This window comes from Endocarpon pusillum (assembly GCF_000464535.1).
Source record: "Endocarpon pusillum Z07020 unplaced genomic scaffold scaffold1466, whole genome shotgun sequence".
Lineage (NCBI taxonomy): Eukaryota > Fungi > Ascomycota > Eurotiomycetes > Verrucariales > Verrucariaceae > Endocarpon > Endocarpon pusillum.
The window spans coordinates 6974-25162 of NW_006916017.1; the positions used below are offsets into that span (position 1 = coordinate 6974).

Sequence of the window (18189 nt, forward strand, 5' to 3'; positions counted from 1 at the left end):
TTAGTAGTTATTATATATAGTACTAAATATAATAAGTTCGCAGTCCTTCTTAGTTACTAAACAAATCTAGTAATATGCCTGTTAAATATCTAGCTTAAAAAAGACTATAGCTTTTTTAAGAAGACTTATAGTCTTATTAATCTAAGGAATAACATAACTATTCTTCTTTATAATAGTGTTTAGATCCTTAAAATTAACACAGAAACAGAGTCCCTCTTAGGGTTTCTGTATTAAAAGAATTAGTGATATAAATAAGGCAGTACTTAGTTTAATAAACCCCTTCTTAAGATGCTCCTTAATATATTTCTTAATTACTTTAAGCTTATCTAGGCTTATCTTACGTAAGGGCTGTATTCAGGGCAGTTCAGCACCTGCTTCTAGTTCGATCTTGTAGTTATACTCCTCCTTATGCTCTAAAAGAGTATTAGAAATCTCCTTTAAGAAGACATCTGCGAATTCTTAAAATTCTATTAAAAGAACCTCCTTTAGATCTAGTTTTAGCTAGATCTGTTTCTTAATATATTTATTTATGTTCTTTATTATAATAATAAATATTTCTATACTAAAGATAATTAATAATCGCTTAAATATTATAATGCTTACAGGCTCAGTGCTATACTAGGCTGCCCTAGCCTCCTTAACCTTCCTTCTATAAATAATAGCTATAGTTGTCCTACTACTTAGAGTCTTCTTTATCTTAATAGGGCATAAAGGTCGTAAAATAGCCGGGGCTATTTTAGGACGCTTAAGAATCTTTGTTACTTGTAATAATAATGCCCTAATTAGGTTAGCCTAAAATTTGGCTATATATATATAGCTAAATTTGTTATGTGGCTTCTTTATTAACTCTTTCTCTGCTGCTTGCTCCTTAGCCTTAGGCTTGTTACTCTAACTCTTATAGTTCTGCTAAAATATAAGTTACTCTTTATAATTATAATCCCTTATAAACTTTACTAACAAATCCCTAGGATCTAGAATATAGCTGTGTAGCCTTATCTACTTCTTCCCTAAGATTATAAAGTATATAGCCTTTGTTATATAGAAGATCTATAATCTCTGCTAATGTTTACTAATATATATAGGCAAATAAAGAGCCTAAGAGATAAATTAATAGATCTTATTAATAAAATCAGAAATAAGAATAGGTTTAGCTAGGTCTATTATATTAATTTGCAACTTTTTATAAAGTTGTTCTGCTAATTAATAATCTATAATTATGCTTAACTAACATTTTATATCTAATAATACTAATATTATTAATCTTTCTTTCCCTTTCTTAACACTAATATTAATCAGAAATAGAGCCTTAAAATCACTCTCTATTACTACAACAGAGATCTTTATAGCTTCTTTATTAGTTGCGCTATTAGGCCTGCTTATAACGTCTTAATAATAGGCAGCTCTTTTCCTGATTACTCTTATGCTTAAGAGTAATCCTTTATATAGTGTCCTAGTTTCTTATAATAGTAGCACCTTACTATAGATACATCTCTTGAAAGTTATAGCTTAGCTACTAGCCTCTCCTTCTTTATTATTAATTCGTTAGCAAATTAATAAGTACTAAAAATCGAAGGTTTTGCTAATATGCTAGCGCTAGCTGCTAGTTTATTTAATACGATATATTAATTATTTATGTTAGTATACGTCAAATTAGTAATTATCTCCTAAATTAATATATATCTGTAAAGAATAATTACTTGCTTTAGATTATCTTAAACCTTATCTCGAAGGTCTATAATCTAGTCCTTTTCTTAGACTTCTGCTTTACAAAAAAGTCGTTAGAAGTCCCTTAGAAAGGCAGTAAGGTCTTGTTGCCTTTGCTATAGATAATAGTACTCTTAACAAGCGGTCTCTTACTAAAATAGGGAGTCAAAGCGATTCGCTATATCTGTAAAGATATCTGAAATCTAGGCCCTTTCAAAGTCTTTGAAGTAGGACCTAAGCAATTTATAAGCGTCACCGCTAGTACGTGACTGCATATAGGTGATCTTAGACAGTTCCGTTAGAAAAAGCGCTATATTAATCATAAACTTTATCTTTATAGCTAACAACTAGAAGCAGAACTTCTGAGGAGGCCCGTGCTTAAATACCTCTAGGTAAGGCAACTTCTTTGTCTTTGTACTAAGCACTGTCGCAGGGCTTAGAGTCGCTTCTAACGAGACTTGCCCTTAAGGCGGCGATTCTCGTTCTGTCCGACAATATGCCGCGCCTCGAGGACGCCGAGATTTTCACGCACCTGTGGTGGGACCCTTCAGACGACAGAGAAGTGGAGGAATATGGTCTGCCGATGAGAAAGGGCCACAGATGGGGTGTCAAGTTCATTGCTGGGCGTGGTAGTAAGAAGCAGGAGGACGGCGATGCTGCTGCCGCGGCACCAACACCACCGGTGGTGCAGTGGCAGGTTGGCGACTGGAGACCCAGCGAGGAGGTCATGAGTTTGTTCGAAAGCCTAGGACGGCAGGAGTGGCTCGATCTCGAGTGGGACAGGTATAGATCTACGGCGGGGCACGACTTGCTGGGAAACAGCGAGTCTACACCCATATAGTCGGGCGGGCAAGCAGAATCCTTTGTTGGGGATTTCGAGAACAAGTGGTCTGATACCTTTTTAGAAATGGCTGGTTGAATATGCGATCGCAGCAGCTGGGGAGGGTGGGAACGTATGCTCATCATCATCGAGGAAGCATCCCGAAGAATATGTAGCCATGCACAGATTCATATACTCCAACGCCAGCGGGTGAGGCCTGTATATGCGTGGGCCACGCCATAGGCTACAGAGCATTCATAGTTCCTAATCCGGCCTCCTGCTGTATAGTGAAGTTTAGGCTTCCCTAATCAGGTAAGGCGAACCTCTCTATTCGTAATCCGTCCGGATAGCTCACACGCTTTAACAAGCGCCCCACGGCAAGAGTTTGCTTGCTGCCGCGAGTCAGTCATAGGCGTTGCCTCCTGAGTATATGGCTGGCACATGCATTTCCTGTGCCATGGCAGAGGAAATGCATCATTCATCACACTCTTTTGATTAAGAGGCTAGGATAAAGCTTCTTGTTCTTAATCTTAATATTCCTAGCTAAGAGGTTAAGGTTATATTCTTCTTTTCTAGTAGTACTAATACTATAAATAAGTATAGTAAAGAGTTAGACATAAACCTTAGCTAATAAGTAAATCTTATTAGTCTAATTAAGGTTTAATTATAGGCGTGTTTTAGCTAAGGCATCTTTGGCCTAAAGTACAAGATTACTGCTTAGCAGCTTTTTAATTATAACTATATTAGGGGTATTAGTAGAGTCGTTTCCTTTTATCTGTAGCCTTTCTATAATCTGTCTAGAAGAAAAGGGTTTAAGTAAGTAAGCATCTTTTAAGGAGACCTTAACTAGGATTTGGTTGTCAGTGTAAGAAGATTCTGATTAGGCAGGCACACAAGGGACGGCAGCGCCTGTGAGACCGGTACAGGTTGCCCGTGCGTAGCTTACAGGGCCGGGGGTAACTTTCTGGTCGATGCCTGAGATGAGGGCTTCGATTTTCTCTAGTCTAGTCTCGACTAGGGATGGATCATGTAGGGCCGTACAAAGGTACGCGCGGACAGCTGGGAGAAAAGGGGTAAGGAGAGAGAGTAATGGATTGTCGGGTGGCAGAGAGAGGAGGAAGGGCAAAGATTCGAGTTTTTCGATTGTGTTGAGAAGGCTGGCCCTTTGCGTTCTGTCGTTAGAGAGAGCGGGAGAGGAGTGGAGAGGAGTGGAGGGCTGCAGGATTTGGGTAGGTTGCTTATTAACGGAGGGCAGGCGATTCGCTTGCGAAGAGGGCGCGCTTTGGGTGAGCGGTAGGTCGGGCATTGGATTTTTATGAATTTTATTTATTATAAGCTAATCTAACTAACATTAAAAAAAAAAGCTACTAACTTACTAGACGACCTCAGCCTGATGTAGAAAAGACACACGAAAGACAAACAAAAGATGAGACTGAATATGTGAGTGTAGTTGTATTAATCTAACATGCCCTGAGGGCGTCGAAAGGCATCTACTCTACTAGCTATCTTTGCAGGCCATGCTAGCCCTGCCATGCGGTGCATGACAGGCGCATAATAATACCTAGGAGGTTGTAACTGTGCAGAAACTCAGCTAGAAAGAAAATCTGCAGCTGGGTTTTATATTGGTAATAAGAATGCACACTCGCCAAATTTACTACGCTGGGATGGAAGCGAACAGGCGGACCCCCCGGGTATATAATGGCCGTTCCCGCTCCCCTCCACTCCACGTCCCCCTCCACTTCCCCCACCCTCACCAAGCAAAGAACCACCTCCCCCACTGATCCATCACATTATATCAATCAACATGCCGCTTCGCGAGACCGACCCAGATTTCGAGAGTGAGCTCTTCGAAAAGGTCAAGGCAGCGTTAAACGCAAAGTTCGGGGTTTCCGAATATGATCTCCCGCTGCCGCTCCTCCTCGTCGATGAATATGCGGAGAAGCCACTGCCGTGCCATGAACCTGCCGAGGAGACCATCGCCATCAGCGCCCACATATCGGTGCGCATCCGTGCCTTTTACGAGCAGATTGCCGCCGCCTATAACGGGATGGAGGATCCGCCAGCCAGCATCGGCATCAAGCTCGAAATCCAGCCGCAGAACTTTGACCCAGCGGAGCCAGCATGCCACCATCGCAGGTATCACTCGCGCCGCCTGCAGCTGCACGACCCCGAGACACTGCCAGATCTGCCTTTTGTGAGCAGCCTGGCCATCAGGTCAAGGTCGTACGGCTCTGACGCCGAAAACGCGACAGACATACGCCCTCTGTCGCCCCTCGTGCCGCTGCAGTGCCTCGTCCACCTGCCGGCTGTCCAAGAGTGGAATGCCCCCTGGTTGTGGGAGCGGCCCATGCCCGCCTGCATGCCGAGTAGGGTGATGCGCGAGCACTACACCTGGCCGTGGGAGGGCCCCCTGCGAGACGCCCGCCACGAGTTCGGCGCCGCCATCATGGACCAGGAGAAGCACCTCTGCGGGAAAGGAATCCCCGCCAGTCTGACCAGGGCCGCACTGCACTTCTGGCCTTTCTTCTCGTGCCCCAGGCATGACCAGTCCGTGGCCCGACCGAACCTGATCCATCCCGCGGATAAAGACCCGGTGTCTGTCGGCCTGTGCAAGCTCGGTGCGCAGCTAAGCCTGTTCGACGTGCGTGCTGTGGTCACTTCAGACCTGTTCCCCAGTCCCGAGGCATCAATCGACCAGCAGTGGTCACAGATGCGGCGATTCCGGCTCGAGTTCCATTCCCTCCGTCCAGACGGGCGGTGGTACTTTGTCGGCCCCGGTGGCGAGGATCCGCACGACTCTGAACAAGGAGGGTACAAGATCTCAGACACAGAACACTACCCCCGCGAAACCGACACGGAGGAGGACATGGACCTCGACGCCGAGTACGGCGACAACCCGGACGACGAGTACGATCACGATCTAGACATGTTCCGCACCGAGCCCTGCAGGGAGCGGATCGAGCCCCTGCTTGCGGCGTTTGCGAAGTCTCTGACTCGCGACAATATGCCGCGCCTCGAGGACGCCGAGATTTTCACGCACCTGTGGTGGGACCCTTCAGACGACAGAGAAGTGGAGGAATATGGTCTGCCGATGAGAAAGGGCCACAGATGGGGTGTCAAGTTCATTGCTGGGCGTGGTAGTAAGAAGCAGGAGGACGGCGATGCTGCTGCCGCGGCACCAACACCACCGGTGGTGCAGTGGCAGGTTGGCGACTGGAGACCCAGCGAGGAGGTCATGAGTTTGTTCGAAAGCCTAGGACGGCAGGAGTGGCTCGATCTCGAGTGGGACAGGTATAGATCTACGGCGGGGCACGACTTGCTGGGAAACAGCGAGTCTACACCCATATAGTCGGGCGGGCAAGCAGAATCCTTTGTTGGGGATTTCGAGAACAAGTGGTCTGATACCTTTTTAGAAATGGCTGGTTGAATATGCGATCGCAGCAGCTGGGGAGGGTGGGAACGTATGCTCATCATCATCGAGGAAGCATCCCGAAGAATTCCGCATATGGTCATCTCAGCAGATGCTCAAGATGAACAGTATCAGTTGGGAGGTGGCAGCGAAAAGAATACAAGTCAAGTTTGCGCCACAAGTTTGTACCAAGACGGATTTGTCCTGGGATTCATGTAAGGTGGGCAAAAGTTGCGCTGTGCAGACAATTGCTTGTTATTCAACCACGCGGGCCCTTCTTAAGCGACTTTAGATGGACAGACTAAAAGTTTTATGCACGAGGGGCACAGCAACCAAGTGCTTCTGCGTGTCATTGAAATTGATGACTCTTCATTCATTCATTCATTTAATCGTCCTTGGTAGAATGACCTGCGAACATAGGCAGTAAACATCCCAACCACAAGCGATATCCTTGCTCGTTGAGATGAACATGATCTTCGAGAAGACTGTCCTTTTCCGCACTAATTTCCAATGCCTGCACAAAAGAAAAGCGAGGAACCAATTCTTCTGTCCCGCGAGTGATATCTTCGTCTTGGACGACGACGTCGTTGAGAACGATGATGCTGACGATGATACGATGATATGGTCTCCAGCACAAGTGGCAAGACTTGCACTTTCGCGTCGGACAGCCCGGGCTTTGGGTGCAGGTCATTCGTCCCGGCGTGTATGAATCACAGCTTGATGTCATGTTGGAATGGCTGCAGCGTGTCCCAAAGCCCTGACAACTGCCGCTCCTCGTCGCCATGCAGACAGTTACAGGACATCTTCGTACTTGTCGCCACCGACACCAGCGTGGAATACACCTTCTAGTCTTTCTTTGTGCAACACAGTAGACTCGAGGAGGTAGGCATCGCTGAGTATGGAGGCCGCTGGCCAGGTTCTCAAGCTTGCGCTCTTACAGGTCGCCTGCATGCGCTCTATCATCGAGTCGCCTAGGAGCACGATCGGGGATCCTCTTCCTTCCGCTTTGGTATATGATCATTCTGACATGTCGTGAATGACCATTCTTTGAACTTTGAGTATTTCTGTAGCAGTATTTGTTGTGAATCGGGAGGTGGTGGTGGTGAAGAAGCGTTGGCCGATGACCGAAGCAAGCGTCCATCGAGATCATGGCTGTGCCAGTAGCGAGGCGGTATACAGAAATGGCCTCCTGGGGAGCCAGGCGGTCAATGCTACAGCTGCAGCAAGCACAGTCCTTCCTCAATCACCACAGACGTCGCCCGGATTGCCCGAACAACAGCCTCCACCACTGCCAACAAACCCATCAAATCAGAAAAGTCCAAAGTCCAGCTCTTTTCGAGACCAAAGAAGACAGTAGTGCAATGAATATCTAGAACTACGCACGCAACCCCCAGACTAAGGTAAATAGGACCAAAAGTTCAATCAGCACAGGCTAATCCATACGCTCTCCAACTGCTGCTGCTAGTGGAAGTCCAACAAGGAGAAAAGGAATGAAACCGAAATATGATGAAAGGGTATATAAACGCTGTCTGCAGGGGCAACAAGGAAAAGAAAAATTCCTAGCGGATTGGGAATAGAGGACATTGCTAACAGAGGGATGTTATCTCCCTAGTCCGGGTTTAAGGAGTTGATTGATTGATTGATTTCTTCATACCCGTATCCAGGCCTCAAAAGACCTATGCGGGGACTATTTTAACTAACTAAATAGCGTGCTAGGCGCCCTTTCGCCTTCGCCGTCTTCCGACCTCGCCGCCCCCATTTCCCTGTGCTAGTCTCATTCGGGTAACTTCCGCTTATAACGCAGGCACGTTATAGCTGTGATCACCCCTCCTGTCGCTTGCGATTGGTGAGGAGATTGTTGTTGATGGTTGGTCCCTATCTTAAGCAAATTTGGCCTCTCTATCCTTCTAAGATCCCTCAAGCCCTCTGGTCGATCTCCTGGTTCAAGGAGTTTGTCGTTTGGACATTTAGCAGAAAGAGGCTAGTGCATCGGTCACTTTTGATAGTACTCACTACCCTAGAGACACTTTTGAGACAAGTCTTTCCACGCGCCATTAAAATCATTTACTTTACACTACTCTCTCTTCTTAGCCCGAAGAATGTCTATTCTGGAAAATACATCCTTGACGACAATATTGACGACAATATCCTTACATATGGTAGGGTATCCTTAACCCCCCTACCTAAGCCTCCGCAAAACTATAGATTCCCCACCTCCACGTAGCAATCAAATCATATAACAGATCCCTAATAGTTATTTCTAGCTAGAAACGCCAACACAGTACGCCTGGCCAAGCCAGAAGTTTGTCACGCAATCCCTCGAGACGGCCGGGTTCCAGCTATAAAACTGATCAAGTGTGATGCCGTTGTCACTGGCTATGGACGCGCAGCCGTCGCCGCTCTCCACAACATCCCACTTGTTACACTCAGCCGGCTGGCCGGTATGCGTCGGCGCGGGCGCCGTCGGCTTCGCTGTCGTTGGTTGCGACGACGTCGTAGTAGGGGTACCCCCGACACTAGATCGGCCGACGCAGTATGCCTGCCCCAGCCAAAAATTTGTCACGCAGTCCTGGGATACCGCCGGGTTCCAAGCATAGAACTGGTCCACGGTAATACCGTTGTCCGTGGCCATGGACCCGCAGCTGTCGCCGCTTACCACGACGTCCCACTTGTTGCAGTCGGCAGGTTGGCCGGTGTGCGTGGGAGCCGGGGCGGTAGGCTTGGTCGTCGTCGACGCTGTGGTCGAAGCAGACTGCGAGGCCGTGATGCTGATGCCCTGGCCCTCCCTGTGCGTGCAGTACGCCTGTCCGAGCCAGAAGTTCTCGGTACAGTCGTCGCTGACGGCGGGGTTCCACTCGAGGAACGTCGCAAGGGAAATTCCGGCGTTGTCGGCGACGGACTGGCACGAGTCACTGCTGGACACGACGTGCCAGCCGTCACAATCTTCCGGCTGGCCCTCGTGCGTGGCCGCTGGCGGCTGGGGCCCGGTCCCGGTCCCGGTGGGCTCGGGCTCCTCGGTGGTGGTTTGTATGGGTGGCAGACCCCAGGAGCCGCAGTACCGCAGGCCGACCTGGAACACGCATGCCGGGTCCATGACGTTTGTCGTGAGCGAGTTCCAGGCGACGAAGCTGTCAAAGTCGACGTTGTAGTTGGACGCTGCAATCTCGCAGTTGCTGTTCCAGTAGCCGAACACGTCAGGCGAGTACTGGTACTCATCGCCCTTGAAGTAGAAGGAGCAGTCGTCGCGGACGCCGGTGGCCAACGGGAGCTGGGTCGGTCTTGGATCCAGGGTCATGGTGGCGTTGGGCAACATGGTGAAGGGGACGCCGGTAAAAAACTCGTTGGGGTCAATGGTGACGGAGACATCTCCGGGACGGCCGGGATAGTTGTTGATGTCACCGACCGCCTTGATACAGTAGCTCTCCTTGGCAAAGAGGTTGGTGCAGTTGGAGTTGATGCCTGTGTTGAGGAACATGAAGTCATCAAGAGAAATGGCAAACTTGAGAGTCACCAGGTTGCAGTAGTCGCCGGCCTCGACCTCGTACCAGCGGCCGCAGGGCTTGTCAGATCCAATGGCAGTATTGGAGGGGATCGGAGCAGCAGTGGTAGGCGTCACCGGAGGAACATCCGTCGTCTGGGCGGGTGGCAGCTTGGGTCCGGGTGGTTCGATGCAAAGCGTGGTGCCGTTCATCATGTCGAGGTTGGAACAGACCGGGTTGATGACAGGATTCCAAGCCAGCAGCTGTGGCTCTGTGATGTTCGCAGCCGTAGCGATGGCTTTGCACGTCGTGTTGACTGCTACCGTGACAGTTTTGCACGTGTTGGTGATGCAGAGACTACCCGAAGTTGGGAACTCGTAACAATAAGCACCGAGGTGGTTGTCAGACAGCATCCAGGCTGTACCGACACTCTGAGCCTTAGAGATGCTATAGCAATCATCACCGCCCTGGATCTGGTACATGGTGCCGGTGCAGACTGACTCGGTGGGCTCCGGCTGGCTGGTGAAATAGTCGATGGTAGATGTGGTAGCAGGCTTGCCCGTGATGCCACAGCTGGACGTCAGGGTTTGGTAGATGGACTCGCTGGCCACGACGGGGCCGTCAAAGTAGGGCGACCCAGATCGCAGGCGCAGTCTGGCTGCGAGACACGGGTCACAATCCGCGGGCTTAACGGCGCCCTCGGGAAGTTCGTTGATGTAGTTGAAGACGGAAACTGGCAAGCTGTTAGTGAAAATGTGCTAGCAAGTCCGAAATTGGGCCATCACATCATGTCGAAGCTCGTTCGCGGAGCGGGAGACTCACCTCCAGGATTGGTGAAGAAAGCTGTCAATGCCGCAACGGGGCCGCAGAAGACATCGTTCTCCTTGAGACACGTGAAGCTGTAGATGTACCGGCGGCTGGCCGGGATCACAATGGGTGATGCGTCAAGGTCATCCTCGGCAGGAATGACAATGTCGTTGCCACAGGCAGACCGGACCGAGCTCTCCCACGACTGGAGCGCAGAAGCGCAGCCAGCGGTACACATGCGGGTCAGCGTGGCAGGAGGGTAGTAGAAGTCATGGCGGAGGGCCGGCACGAGACGATCGCAAGCGATATCGGCCATGAGGGCCGCAGAACATGCCGCATCGAGATCCTCGGGAAGGCTGTCGTCGTAGAGCATCTTGACGGCGGAGACCGGGCTGGGGCTCAGGCTCAGGCTCAGAAGAGCCCCGAGCCCAAGGACACAACGCCATAAGGCCACCATGATTTGATGGTTCGTATTTTCCTGCCTCTCTCACCAGGAGTTAAAAGAATGAACAGTGAGTGGATGAGACTAGCACATCCAAACAAGGGAGGAAGGGAGTGTTGTGTCTCCCCAGACACAAGGAGTAACAGGCGACCGCAAGAGTGATAAGTAAGTCAGAAAGTGTCAATGACTCCAGAGCAACGGAGGTGCAGAACAGTTGCCCAGGTCCGATGGGAAATTTGGTCCAAGGGAGTGCAGCCGATCCAACTTGTCGTCGTCCCGTCCGAGATGAGACGGGGACACAACCGCCCGATGCAAGAGAAAGGGTCACAAGAGCCCGGTTTCAACATGTCAAGGACCATCAGTCCAGGCCCCGAGAGCATCCTAGGATACTCTAGGATATTCTAGGGTAGCAGAAGTATCTAGGTACCATAGGCTATTGTCAACCTGCTGTGCAGAGTGCGTAGAAAAGCAAGTTGATTGATAGCTACAGGGGTAGAGAGCGTAATCTATGTATAATTGGCTGTACTGTACAGCGAAATTAGAAGCGAAATTGCGTTAGAGATTGACCAATTAGAAGCAGTAGAAATGTAAGGATTATATATATTGAACACGGTTAATTACTTAGCCCTCTCAGAAGGTTAACACTATACAATCCACTAGCACCTGCCTAAAATGGAAAAGATTCTGGTGATTAAATGAGATTATTATGCACTGCAACTCTGACCTGTGGATGCTGTTAATACGTGCTGAATGTCCCGCTTCTGTGTATAGGGTGCAACTGGGCAGTACCTTGCGTTAGCTCAGTCTCCCCTTTTAACCTTAATGTAACCATGGAAGGGGTGGCGTATCCGTACAGAAGCTCGTTCACAATGACCTGACTAATTGAGGGAGATGTCCAGAACACCATCTAAGCCCTCTTGTCAGACGACACTCTCCGCGCTACTCTCTCTCTCTCTTTCTGGTCGGCTTCCCTTTAAAGATATCTGGGCTAGCTGACTTTGTTTGTTGCCTTTGCAAATGCTCTTTTTTTCCTTTCTGTTGACCTTCTGAGAGGGCCAATTGGCCGCATTTCATATGTATAATCCCTACGTTTCTACTGCTTCTAATTGGTCGATTCCTAACGCAATTTCGCTTTTAATTTCGCTGTATAGCACAGCCAATTGTATATAGACCTACTCTCTCTACCCCCGTAGCTATCAATCAACTTGCTTCTCTACGCACTCTGCACAGCAGGTTGACACTTTCCTTCTCAACTCTCCAACCCCCCTTCCCTCTCTCATTGGGGACCACATTCCTTTGATTATCATTTTTTTGTTACTGGGTAGAGCCCCCAAAACTTCAGCCCTAAACGCAACTATGGGACCATGGTCTCAGCTCCTATGGAGCTGTGTGCTTCTATCTACTTTCATTACCCCGTCTCTTGGAGCAGTCATCACAGCAAGGCCTGGTAGCGCCAGCGTGGCTGTGGTGCCCGAACTCCCTGGCGCGTGCCGCGCCGTCATCTTGTAAGTAAACTTCCCTCAGCCATGTCCCACAACCTGGACCAGTAGAGCTCATTTTGCTGACTCGCCATGAAAACATTCCAGACCCTTTGATTACTCGGCCAAGAACCGTCGTGACCATGAGCTGCCAGTCTGCAGTGCTGACGGCCCCGGTCTTGTCGCTGCTCGCGACAACAGCGGTGTCGTTGACGCTGACGGGCGCGAAATCGTCCCTGCGTCACTCGAGACTGGCGTGTCCCTGGTAGGACGCACCGAGCTGTCTTCCCTGTTTGGGAGACAGGTAGTCGGCGGCGACGACTATACCTGCGGTCCCGACCGCCCTTGCAAGAACAAGGCCTGCTGTCCCAAGGAGACTGGCCAGTGCAACTACGGCGAGGAGTAGGTCCCTCTTCCCCCCTTTTGCCAGTCGCGTGGCTCGTTGAATCATGTCTTTTCTTGCGCTTGTTGCTGTTGTTGTTGTTGTTGTTATTGTTGTTGCTATTGTTCTGGAATAGGGCTAATATTTTCTTCCCTCCCTATAATAGAGCGTGCGGCACATCTGGAATCTCTCCCAATGAGGTGTGCTGGTCCAACTGCGATGCCAAGGCAGAGTGCGGCAAGAACGCAGCTGTCCCCGGCCAGGAGTGTCTCCTGAATGTCTGCTGTGGCAAGTGGGGTTTCTGCGGAATGACAGAGTATGTACAGGTCCAAAGTATAAAGATGCCGGCGGAGCAGACCAGTGTTGACGATTGTGAAAAATAGCGACTTCTGTGACAAGGAGGACCATGGAGCCACTGGCGGTTGCCAGTCCAACTGCGATCAGCCAGGTCCCAAGGACAAGGCTTCCGAGCAGCTCAACCGTGTCATTGGATACTACGAGGCATGGAGACACGACTCCAAATGTCAGGATATGGTAAGTATACTCTACTCCCTAGCAAACGTCTATGTCCCACTGACCGTGAGATAGGGCTTGGACGACATCCCCGTTAACTCCCTGACTCATCTGTATTTCTCTTTTGCCTTTATCATGCCGGACTTTCAGATCGTCGGCATGGACAACCTGCCCGATAAGCTGTTTACAGACTTCACCAACCTCAAGAAGAAGAACCCTGCCCTCAAGATGGTTATTGCCATTGGTGGATGGACGCACAACGACCCGGGCCCTTTGCAAAAGGTGTTTAGCAACATGGTCAGTACCAAAGCGAACCGGTCCAAGTTCATCGGCAACCTCATGTCCTTCCTCCGCATGTACGCCTTTGACGGTGTCGACTTTGACTGGGAGTACCCTGGCGCGGACGATCGCGGTGGTGTCCCCGAGGACGGCGAGAACTTCACCCAGTTCCTTAAGGAGCTCGACGAGGAGAACAAGAAGCAGCCCGTCAAGTACATTGTGTCCTACACAGCGCCGACGAGCTTCTGGTATCTGCGCCACTTTGATCTCAAGTCAATTGATTATACCGACTTTGTCAACGTCATGTCATATGAGTAAGTGATTTTTCTTCTTCTTTTCTTTGTCTCCTGTAGACACCCTGACAGCCACCTCCCTCGCACCTCGACTAATCACATGTATAGTCTTCACGGTGTCTGGGATCGTGATAACCCGATTGGGTCTCACATCTACGGCCACACCAACTTGACTGAGATGAGCCTGGCGTTTGACCTCTTCTGGAGAAACGACGTCCCGGCCAAGAAGCTGAACATGGGTCTCGGTTTCTACGGTCGCGCGTTCCAGCTGGCCGATCCGTCCTGCAACAAGCCCGGCTGTCTCTTCAAGGGAGGCGCCACCAAAGGAGCGTGCAGTGGCGAGTCTGGCATCCTGAGCTACCGCGAGATCCAGCAGGTTATCAAAGTCAACAAGATCAAGCCCGTCCACGACAAGGAGGCCGGTGTCAAGTACATTACCTGGAACACTGACCAGTGGGTGTCGTTTGACGACAAGGAGACGTTCAAGCAGAAGAAGGACCTCGCGGCCAAGCTCGGCCTCGGAGGCTATCTGATCTGGGCCATCGACCAGGACGACGCCGAGATGTCTGCCCTGGCTGCCGTCCTGGACCCCAAGCCCTTGGGCGACTTCAAGTCGATCGACAAGGGTGACGAGAACTGGACGGGCACCAACGAGATGTGCTACGTTACGAGCTGCGGCGTTGAAGACTGCAAGCCGGGCGAGATCAAGATCACAGACCAGAAGTGCGGCAAGAACAAGAAGAGCACTCTCTGCTGTCCCTTGTCGGGAGCCCCTGACCCCAAGTCGTGCACCTGGCGCGGAGGCGCGACCAGGTGGTGCAACGGCTACTGCAAGGACGACGAGGTCATGACGCACATGAGCAAGTACGGCGGCGGCCACGACTGCTGGGACGGCCAAATGGCGCACTGCTGCGAGAGCTCCCTGGGCGAGAAGAACATCTGCAAGTGGCGCGGCGTCGGCGAAAAGTGCCACAGTGGCGAGCTGCCCCTGACCTTCTCCGGGACCGTCCTCGACATCCTCGACGACGTCGCCGAAATCATCTTGCGGGTTGTCGGTCGCGCGCACCCGCTCGCGGCCCTTACGGGTCTAGTCCTGCTCGAGGTTCTCGACGAGATGGATATCGACACCCAGAAGCTATACTGCTGCCCTGAAAAAGAGATTGCTAAGTGGAAGAACTGCGCCTGGTACGGGAAGCCCGGCAACTGCTTCGACGGCCACTGCCCGGACATGAAGACGGTGCAGATCACCGACTCGTACTTTGGCGGTAGCGACAATTGCGGCATTCACTTGTCCCGTGTCCGCACCTTCTGCTGCGAGTCGGACGGCGAGCCCCTTTTCCTGCCCGTGGACCTCAAGAACCTGTTTGAGCACCCGCCCGAGGGCGGCTCTGACACGGACTTCACCCTCGAGACGGACAAGACGTCGGACGGCGGCGACGATGACCCTAACGATGCCGCGTTCCCGTTCGTGGTCCTCGTCTCGCCCGAGGCGCTCCAGATCTCGCTCGACAAGCGCGACGGGTCCCACTGGGACGTCTTTGACTGCAACGACTCGGTCTCCGAGGGCGAGCACACGGTCCGCATGGTCTGCAACGACCACACCCCGGACAGCAACTGCCACAAGATTGGACTCGGCCACGGTGTCCCGGGGACTATTCTCCAGATGCCCAAGGGCTGTGGCCCAGGCAAGTATGCCGTCGCCAAGAGCATGGCACCGGCCCCTGGCAGTGACCACACCAAGCTCCTGCCCCGTCACCTGTCCCACCTCGCCGGCCTCGAGCCTGTCGTCTACGACTTGACTTTTGACTACGATTTCCACCGCGTGCCGCGCGACCTCGGCAACACCCAGATGCGCATCGACTACAGCAACCAGGACGACTACTGGAACAACATTGTCGCCGGGTCCGTCAGCCGGAAGCGAGACGTCCATGGTCGCAAGAGGTTCGCCAAGCGCACGCTTGAAGACGTCGGCGGGAACCCGGTGCGCTGGCTCGAGGAGGAATTCCGCGACGACTTCCACTTTGACAAGATTGCCTCGCGGGACCTGCACGAGCGGTGGTTCGGCAAGAGCATCCTCGAGTGGCTGGCGGCCCTCGTGAAACCCGAGATCAAGCGCGAGTTCACGCACAAGTACGACGACAGCGTCACGGCAAAGTTGTTTGACGAGTCGTGGGACTGCCCCGGATCGGTAGAGGGCGTCAACTACGACGGCCACCTGCTCGGCCAGGCCGTCCTCGACATCGAGGTCGAGTCTAGCTTCGGCTTCACCCTCATCGTCGAGAGTCTCACCCCGCCCCTCAACCTCGACCAGAGCTACCTGACCTTTTACAACAAGGGTAAGGTCACCGGTGTGGTCACCCTCGAGGCCCTCGCCCGCGTGACGTACGAGAAGAAGAAGGTCATTCTCAACTTGCCATTCCCCGGTGCCTCGTTCAAGATTCCCGGAATCGCCACCATAGGCCCCCAGCTCACTGTCGAGGGCAGCATCGATGCCTCCCTCGGCATGGCTGGCTTGATTGAGACCAAGCTTGAGATTGCCAAGTGGGAAGTGAGTAGCAAAGCCCCTGTTTCCAGCAACTAGCCCCTTTTTGCCTCTTTTTCTATCAATACCCACTAACACAACACTTGCTAACGACTCATGCTTCTTTCTAGGTCCGCCAAGTCATGCCCGACACCAATTCCTACAAGCCCGAGCTCATCGACAACAGCAAGCCAAGCCTCGATCGGACGGGCGACTTCTCGGGGATCCAAAAGCCTGAATTCTACGCAGGCGTCACAGCTTCCGGAGATGTCACCTTTAAGCTGTCGGCCGCTGCCGAGTTTGGCGTTCGCTTCGTCGACAAGTGGGAGATTGACCCGGCGGCCGCCGCAGTCGTGGGCGAGGTCAGCCTAACGACCAAGTTCGCAGCGGGGATCTCGACCACGGGAACGTGCCCCTTTACCTACGGTCTCGATGTCGGCGCTCGTTTGTTCGCGAGAGCAACGGCGCCCAAGATGTTTGGCTGGGCTGGTGGTGAGGTTGACCTGACGGACAAGTGGGAGAAGACCATCATCAAGGGCGGCACTTGTCCCGACCTAGGCCCGATACCTTCCAGGAGAAGTCGCCGAGGTCTCGACCACCTCCTCATCGAGGGCCGCGCCGAAGACAAGGACGTGACCAGAAACATGTCGAGGTTGGGAGCTGCCGGGCCCGGTGCCTACAGAGCCCTCGATGTGGAGTCCATGCACAGCTACGGCGCCAGCCTGCGCACGAGGCACATCTCCGGCGGGCACATGTCGTCCCTGGTCAAGAGAGGTGGTGTATACGGCCCAGCGTTCAGCCTCCCCGCCGGCGAGTTCTTCTGCCCTTCTCGAGACGGTGAAGAAGGCATCACGTGCGAGCAAGCATACGATGCCCTGGAAACGAGCAACGAGGGCGGCGCCTGGAGAGATGCGACCAAGCACAAGAGGGAGAAGCTGACGCCGACGTCCACCATTGATGAAAACGCCATCGCCGCACATTTCCATGCTCATCAGCAGCGAAGTGATGGCCATGGCGACCACGCAGGAGGCGAGATACTGCACATGTTTGACAAGAGAGCCAAGCCCAAGCTGGTCAAGGCCTGTAATCGAAATTGCGACATCTCGAACGACTTCCCCCCGGGCGGCCAGCTGAATGGCGATAATTGGGGCTGGGTCAATCCCGATGACTGCGGCAACTTTGACTTTGGCAGCCCCCTGACGGCACGCGCCGCCAACGTCGAGTATCACACGGAGCACGTCCTCGAGGCCCAGATGATCGACCTGTTCTTCAAGCACCTCGACAAGAAGAAGTCTAAGCTGCCCGACCCGAAGCCGAATGCGGCCCAGGGAGCCACCGTCTCCTTCTGTGACTATGTCGACGAGCTGTGGGATGTGCTCCCTTTCGTGTGGCCCGGCCAGGACACGACCGGCGGCGTCGGCAAGGCTTGGAACCCCATTATGCACATTGCGGCGCAGTACCCGACAAAGACGTTCAAGAGGTCCGAGTTTGTCGCCCTCGAGTCCGCCATCAACACGCCTTCCAAGACGAGACCCTGGGCATCCGCAAACCCGTGGGACTTTGACTCCTGGACCAAGGACCTTTCCAACTATGCAAAAGCCAAGGTGATTCTCCAGAAGATGCGCAGTACAATGGGCTCTCGCATCTACCAGAGCCACCCGACCATCAGGACAACCATGAAGACCCAGACGGAACGGATCGGCAAGGTGCTCGACGCCCTCGACTCGACCCTGCTGCCCGCCAACCAGCGCGCTGGATACCAGCAATGGTCGAAGCAGAACCTCGAGTCCGAGTGGCTCAGGTACATGAAGGGCCAGTACACCACCATGCAGTCCAAGACCAACGGCCTCGTCAATAATTTCCTTCCCAAGATGAACGCTGCGTGGGTCACGCAGGCACAGAAGGACAAGTGGAAGGACGCCGCGGCTGATACGCAGGCGGTGTTGGACGAGAAAAAGAAACATCGGGATTTCATAAAGTCCATTGAAGACTTTGAAACGAAATGGAATGGGCTACCCGCGTGGACGAACCCGCTCTAATGACGATGAAATCGCAGCAACAG

The 18189-nt window shown here is 52.1% G+C and overlaps 4 protein-coding genes across 4 annotated transcripts; 3 read left to right on the plus strand and 1 right to left on the minus strand.

Annotated features, from left to right (window-relative positions):
- Positions 1–2200: 2200 nt before the first annotated feature.
- On the plus strand, positions 2201–2545 carry EPUS_06359 (uncharacterized protein; the record flags this gene model as incomplete). Its single annotated transcript, XM_007802031.1, has 1 exon — positions 2201–2545. One exon carries the CDS (start codon positions 2201–2203, stop codon positions 2543–2545), a length of 345 nt encoding a protein of 114 aa, XP_007800222.1.
- A 1783-nt stretch (positions 2546–4328) lies between these two features.
- Positions 4329–5873, plus strand: EPUS_06360 (uncharacterized protein; the record flags this gene model as incomplete). The annotated part of the gene is made up of 1 exon (XM_007802032.1): positions 4329–5873. One exon carries the CDS (start codon positions 4329–4331, stop codon positions 5871–5873), a length of 1545 nt encoding a protein of 514 aa, XP_007800223.1.
- A 2320-nt stretch (positions 5874–8193) lies between these two features.
- On the minus strand, positions 8194–10676 carry EPUS_06361 (uncharacterized protein; the record flags this gene model as incomplete). The annotated part of the gene is made up of 2 exons (XM_007802033.1): positions 8194–10145; positions 10235–10676. 2 exons carry the CDS (start codon positions 10674–10676, stop codon positions 8194–8196), a joined length of 2394 nt encoding a protein of 797 aa, XP_007800224.1.
- A 1341-nt stretch (positions 10677–12017) lies between these two features.
- EPUS_06362 (uncharacterized protein) lies at positions 12018–18166 on the plus strand (the record flags this gene model as incomplete). Its single annotated transcript, XM_007802034.1, has 7 exons — positions 12018–12166; positions 12248–12541; positions 12688–12837; positions 12905–13055; positions 13110–13627; positions 13715–16154; positions 16259–18166. 7 exons carry the CDS (start codon positions 12018–12020, stop codon positions 18164–18166), a joined length of 5610 nt encoding a protein of 1869 aa, XP_007800225.1.
- Between the last annotated feature and the right edge of the window lie 23 nt (positions 18167–18189).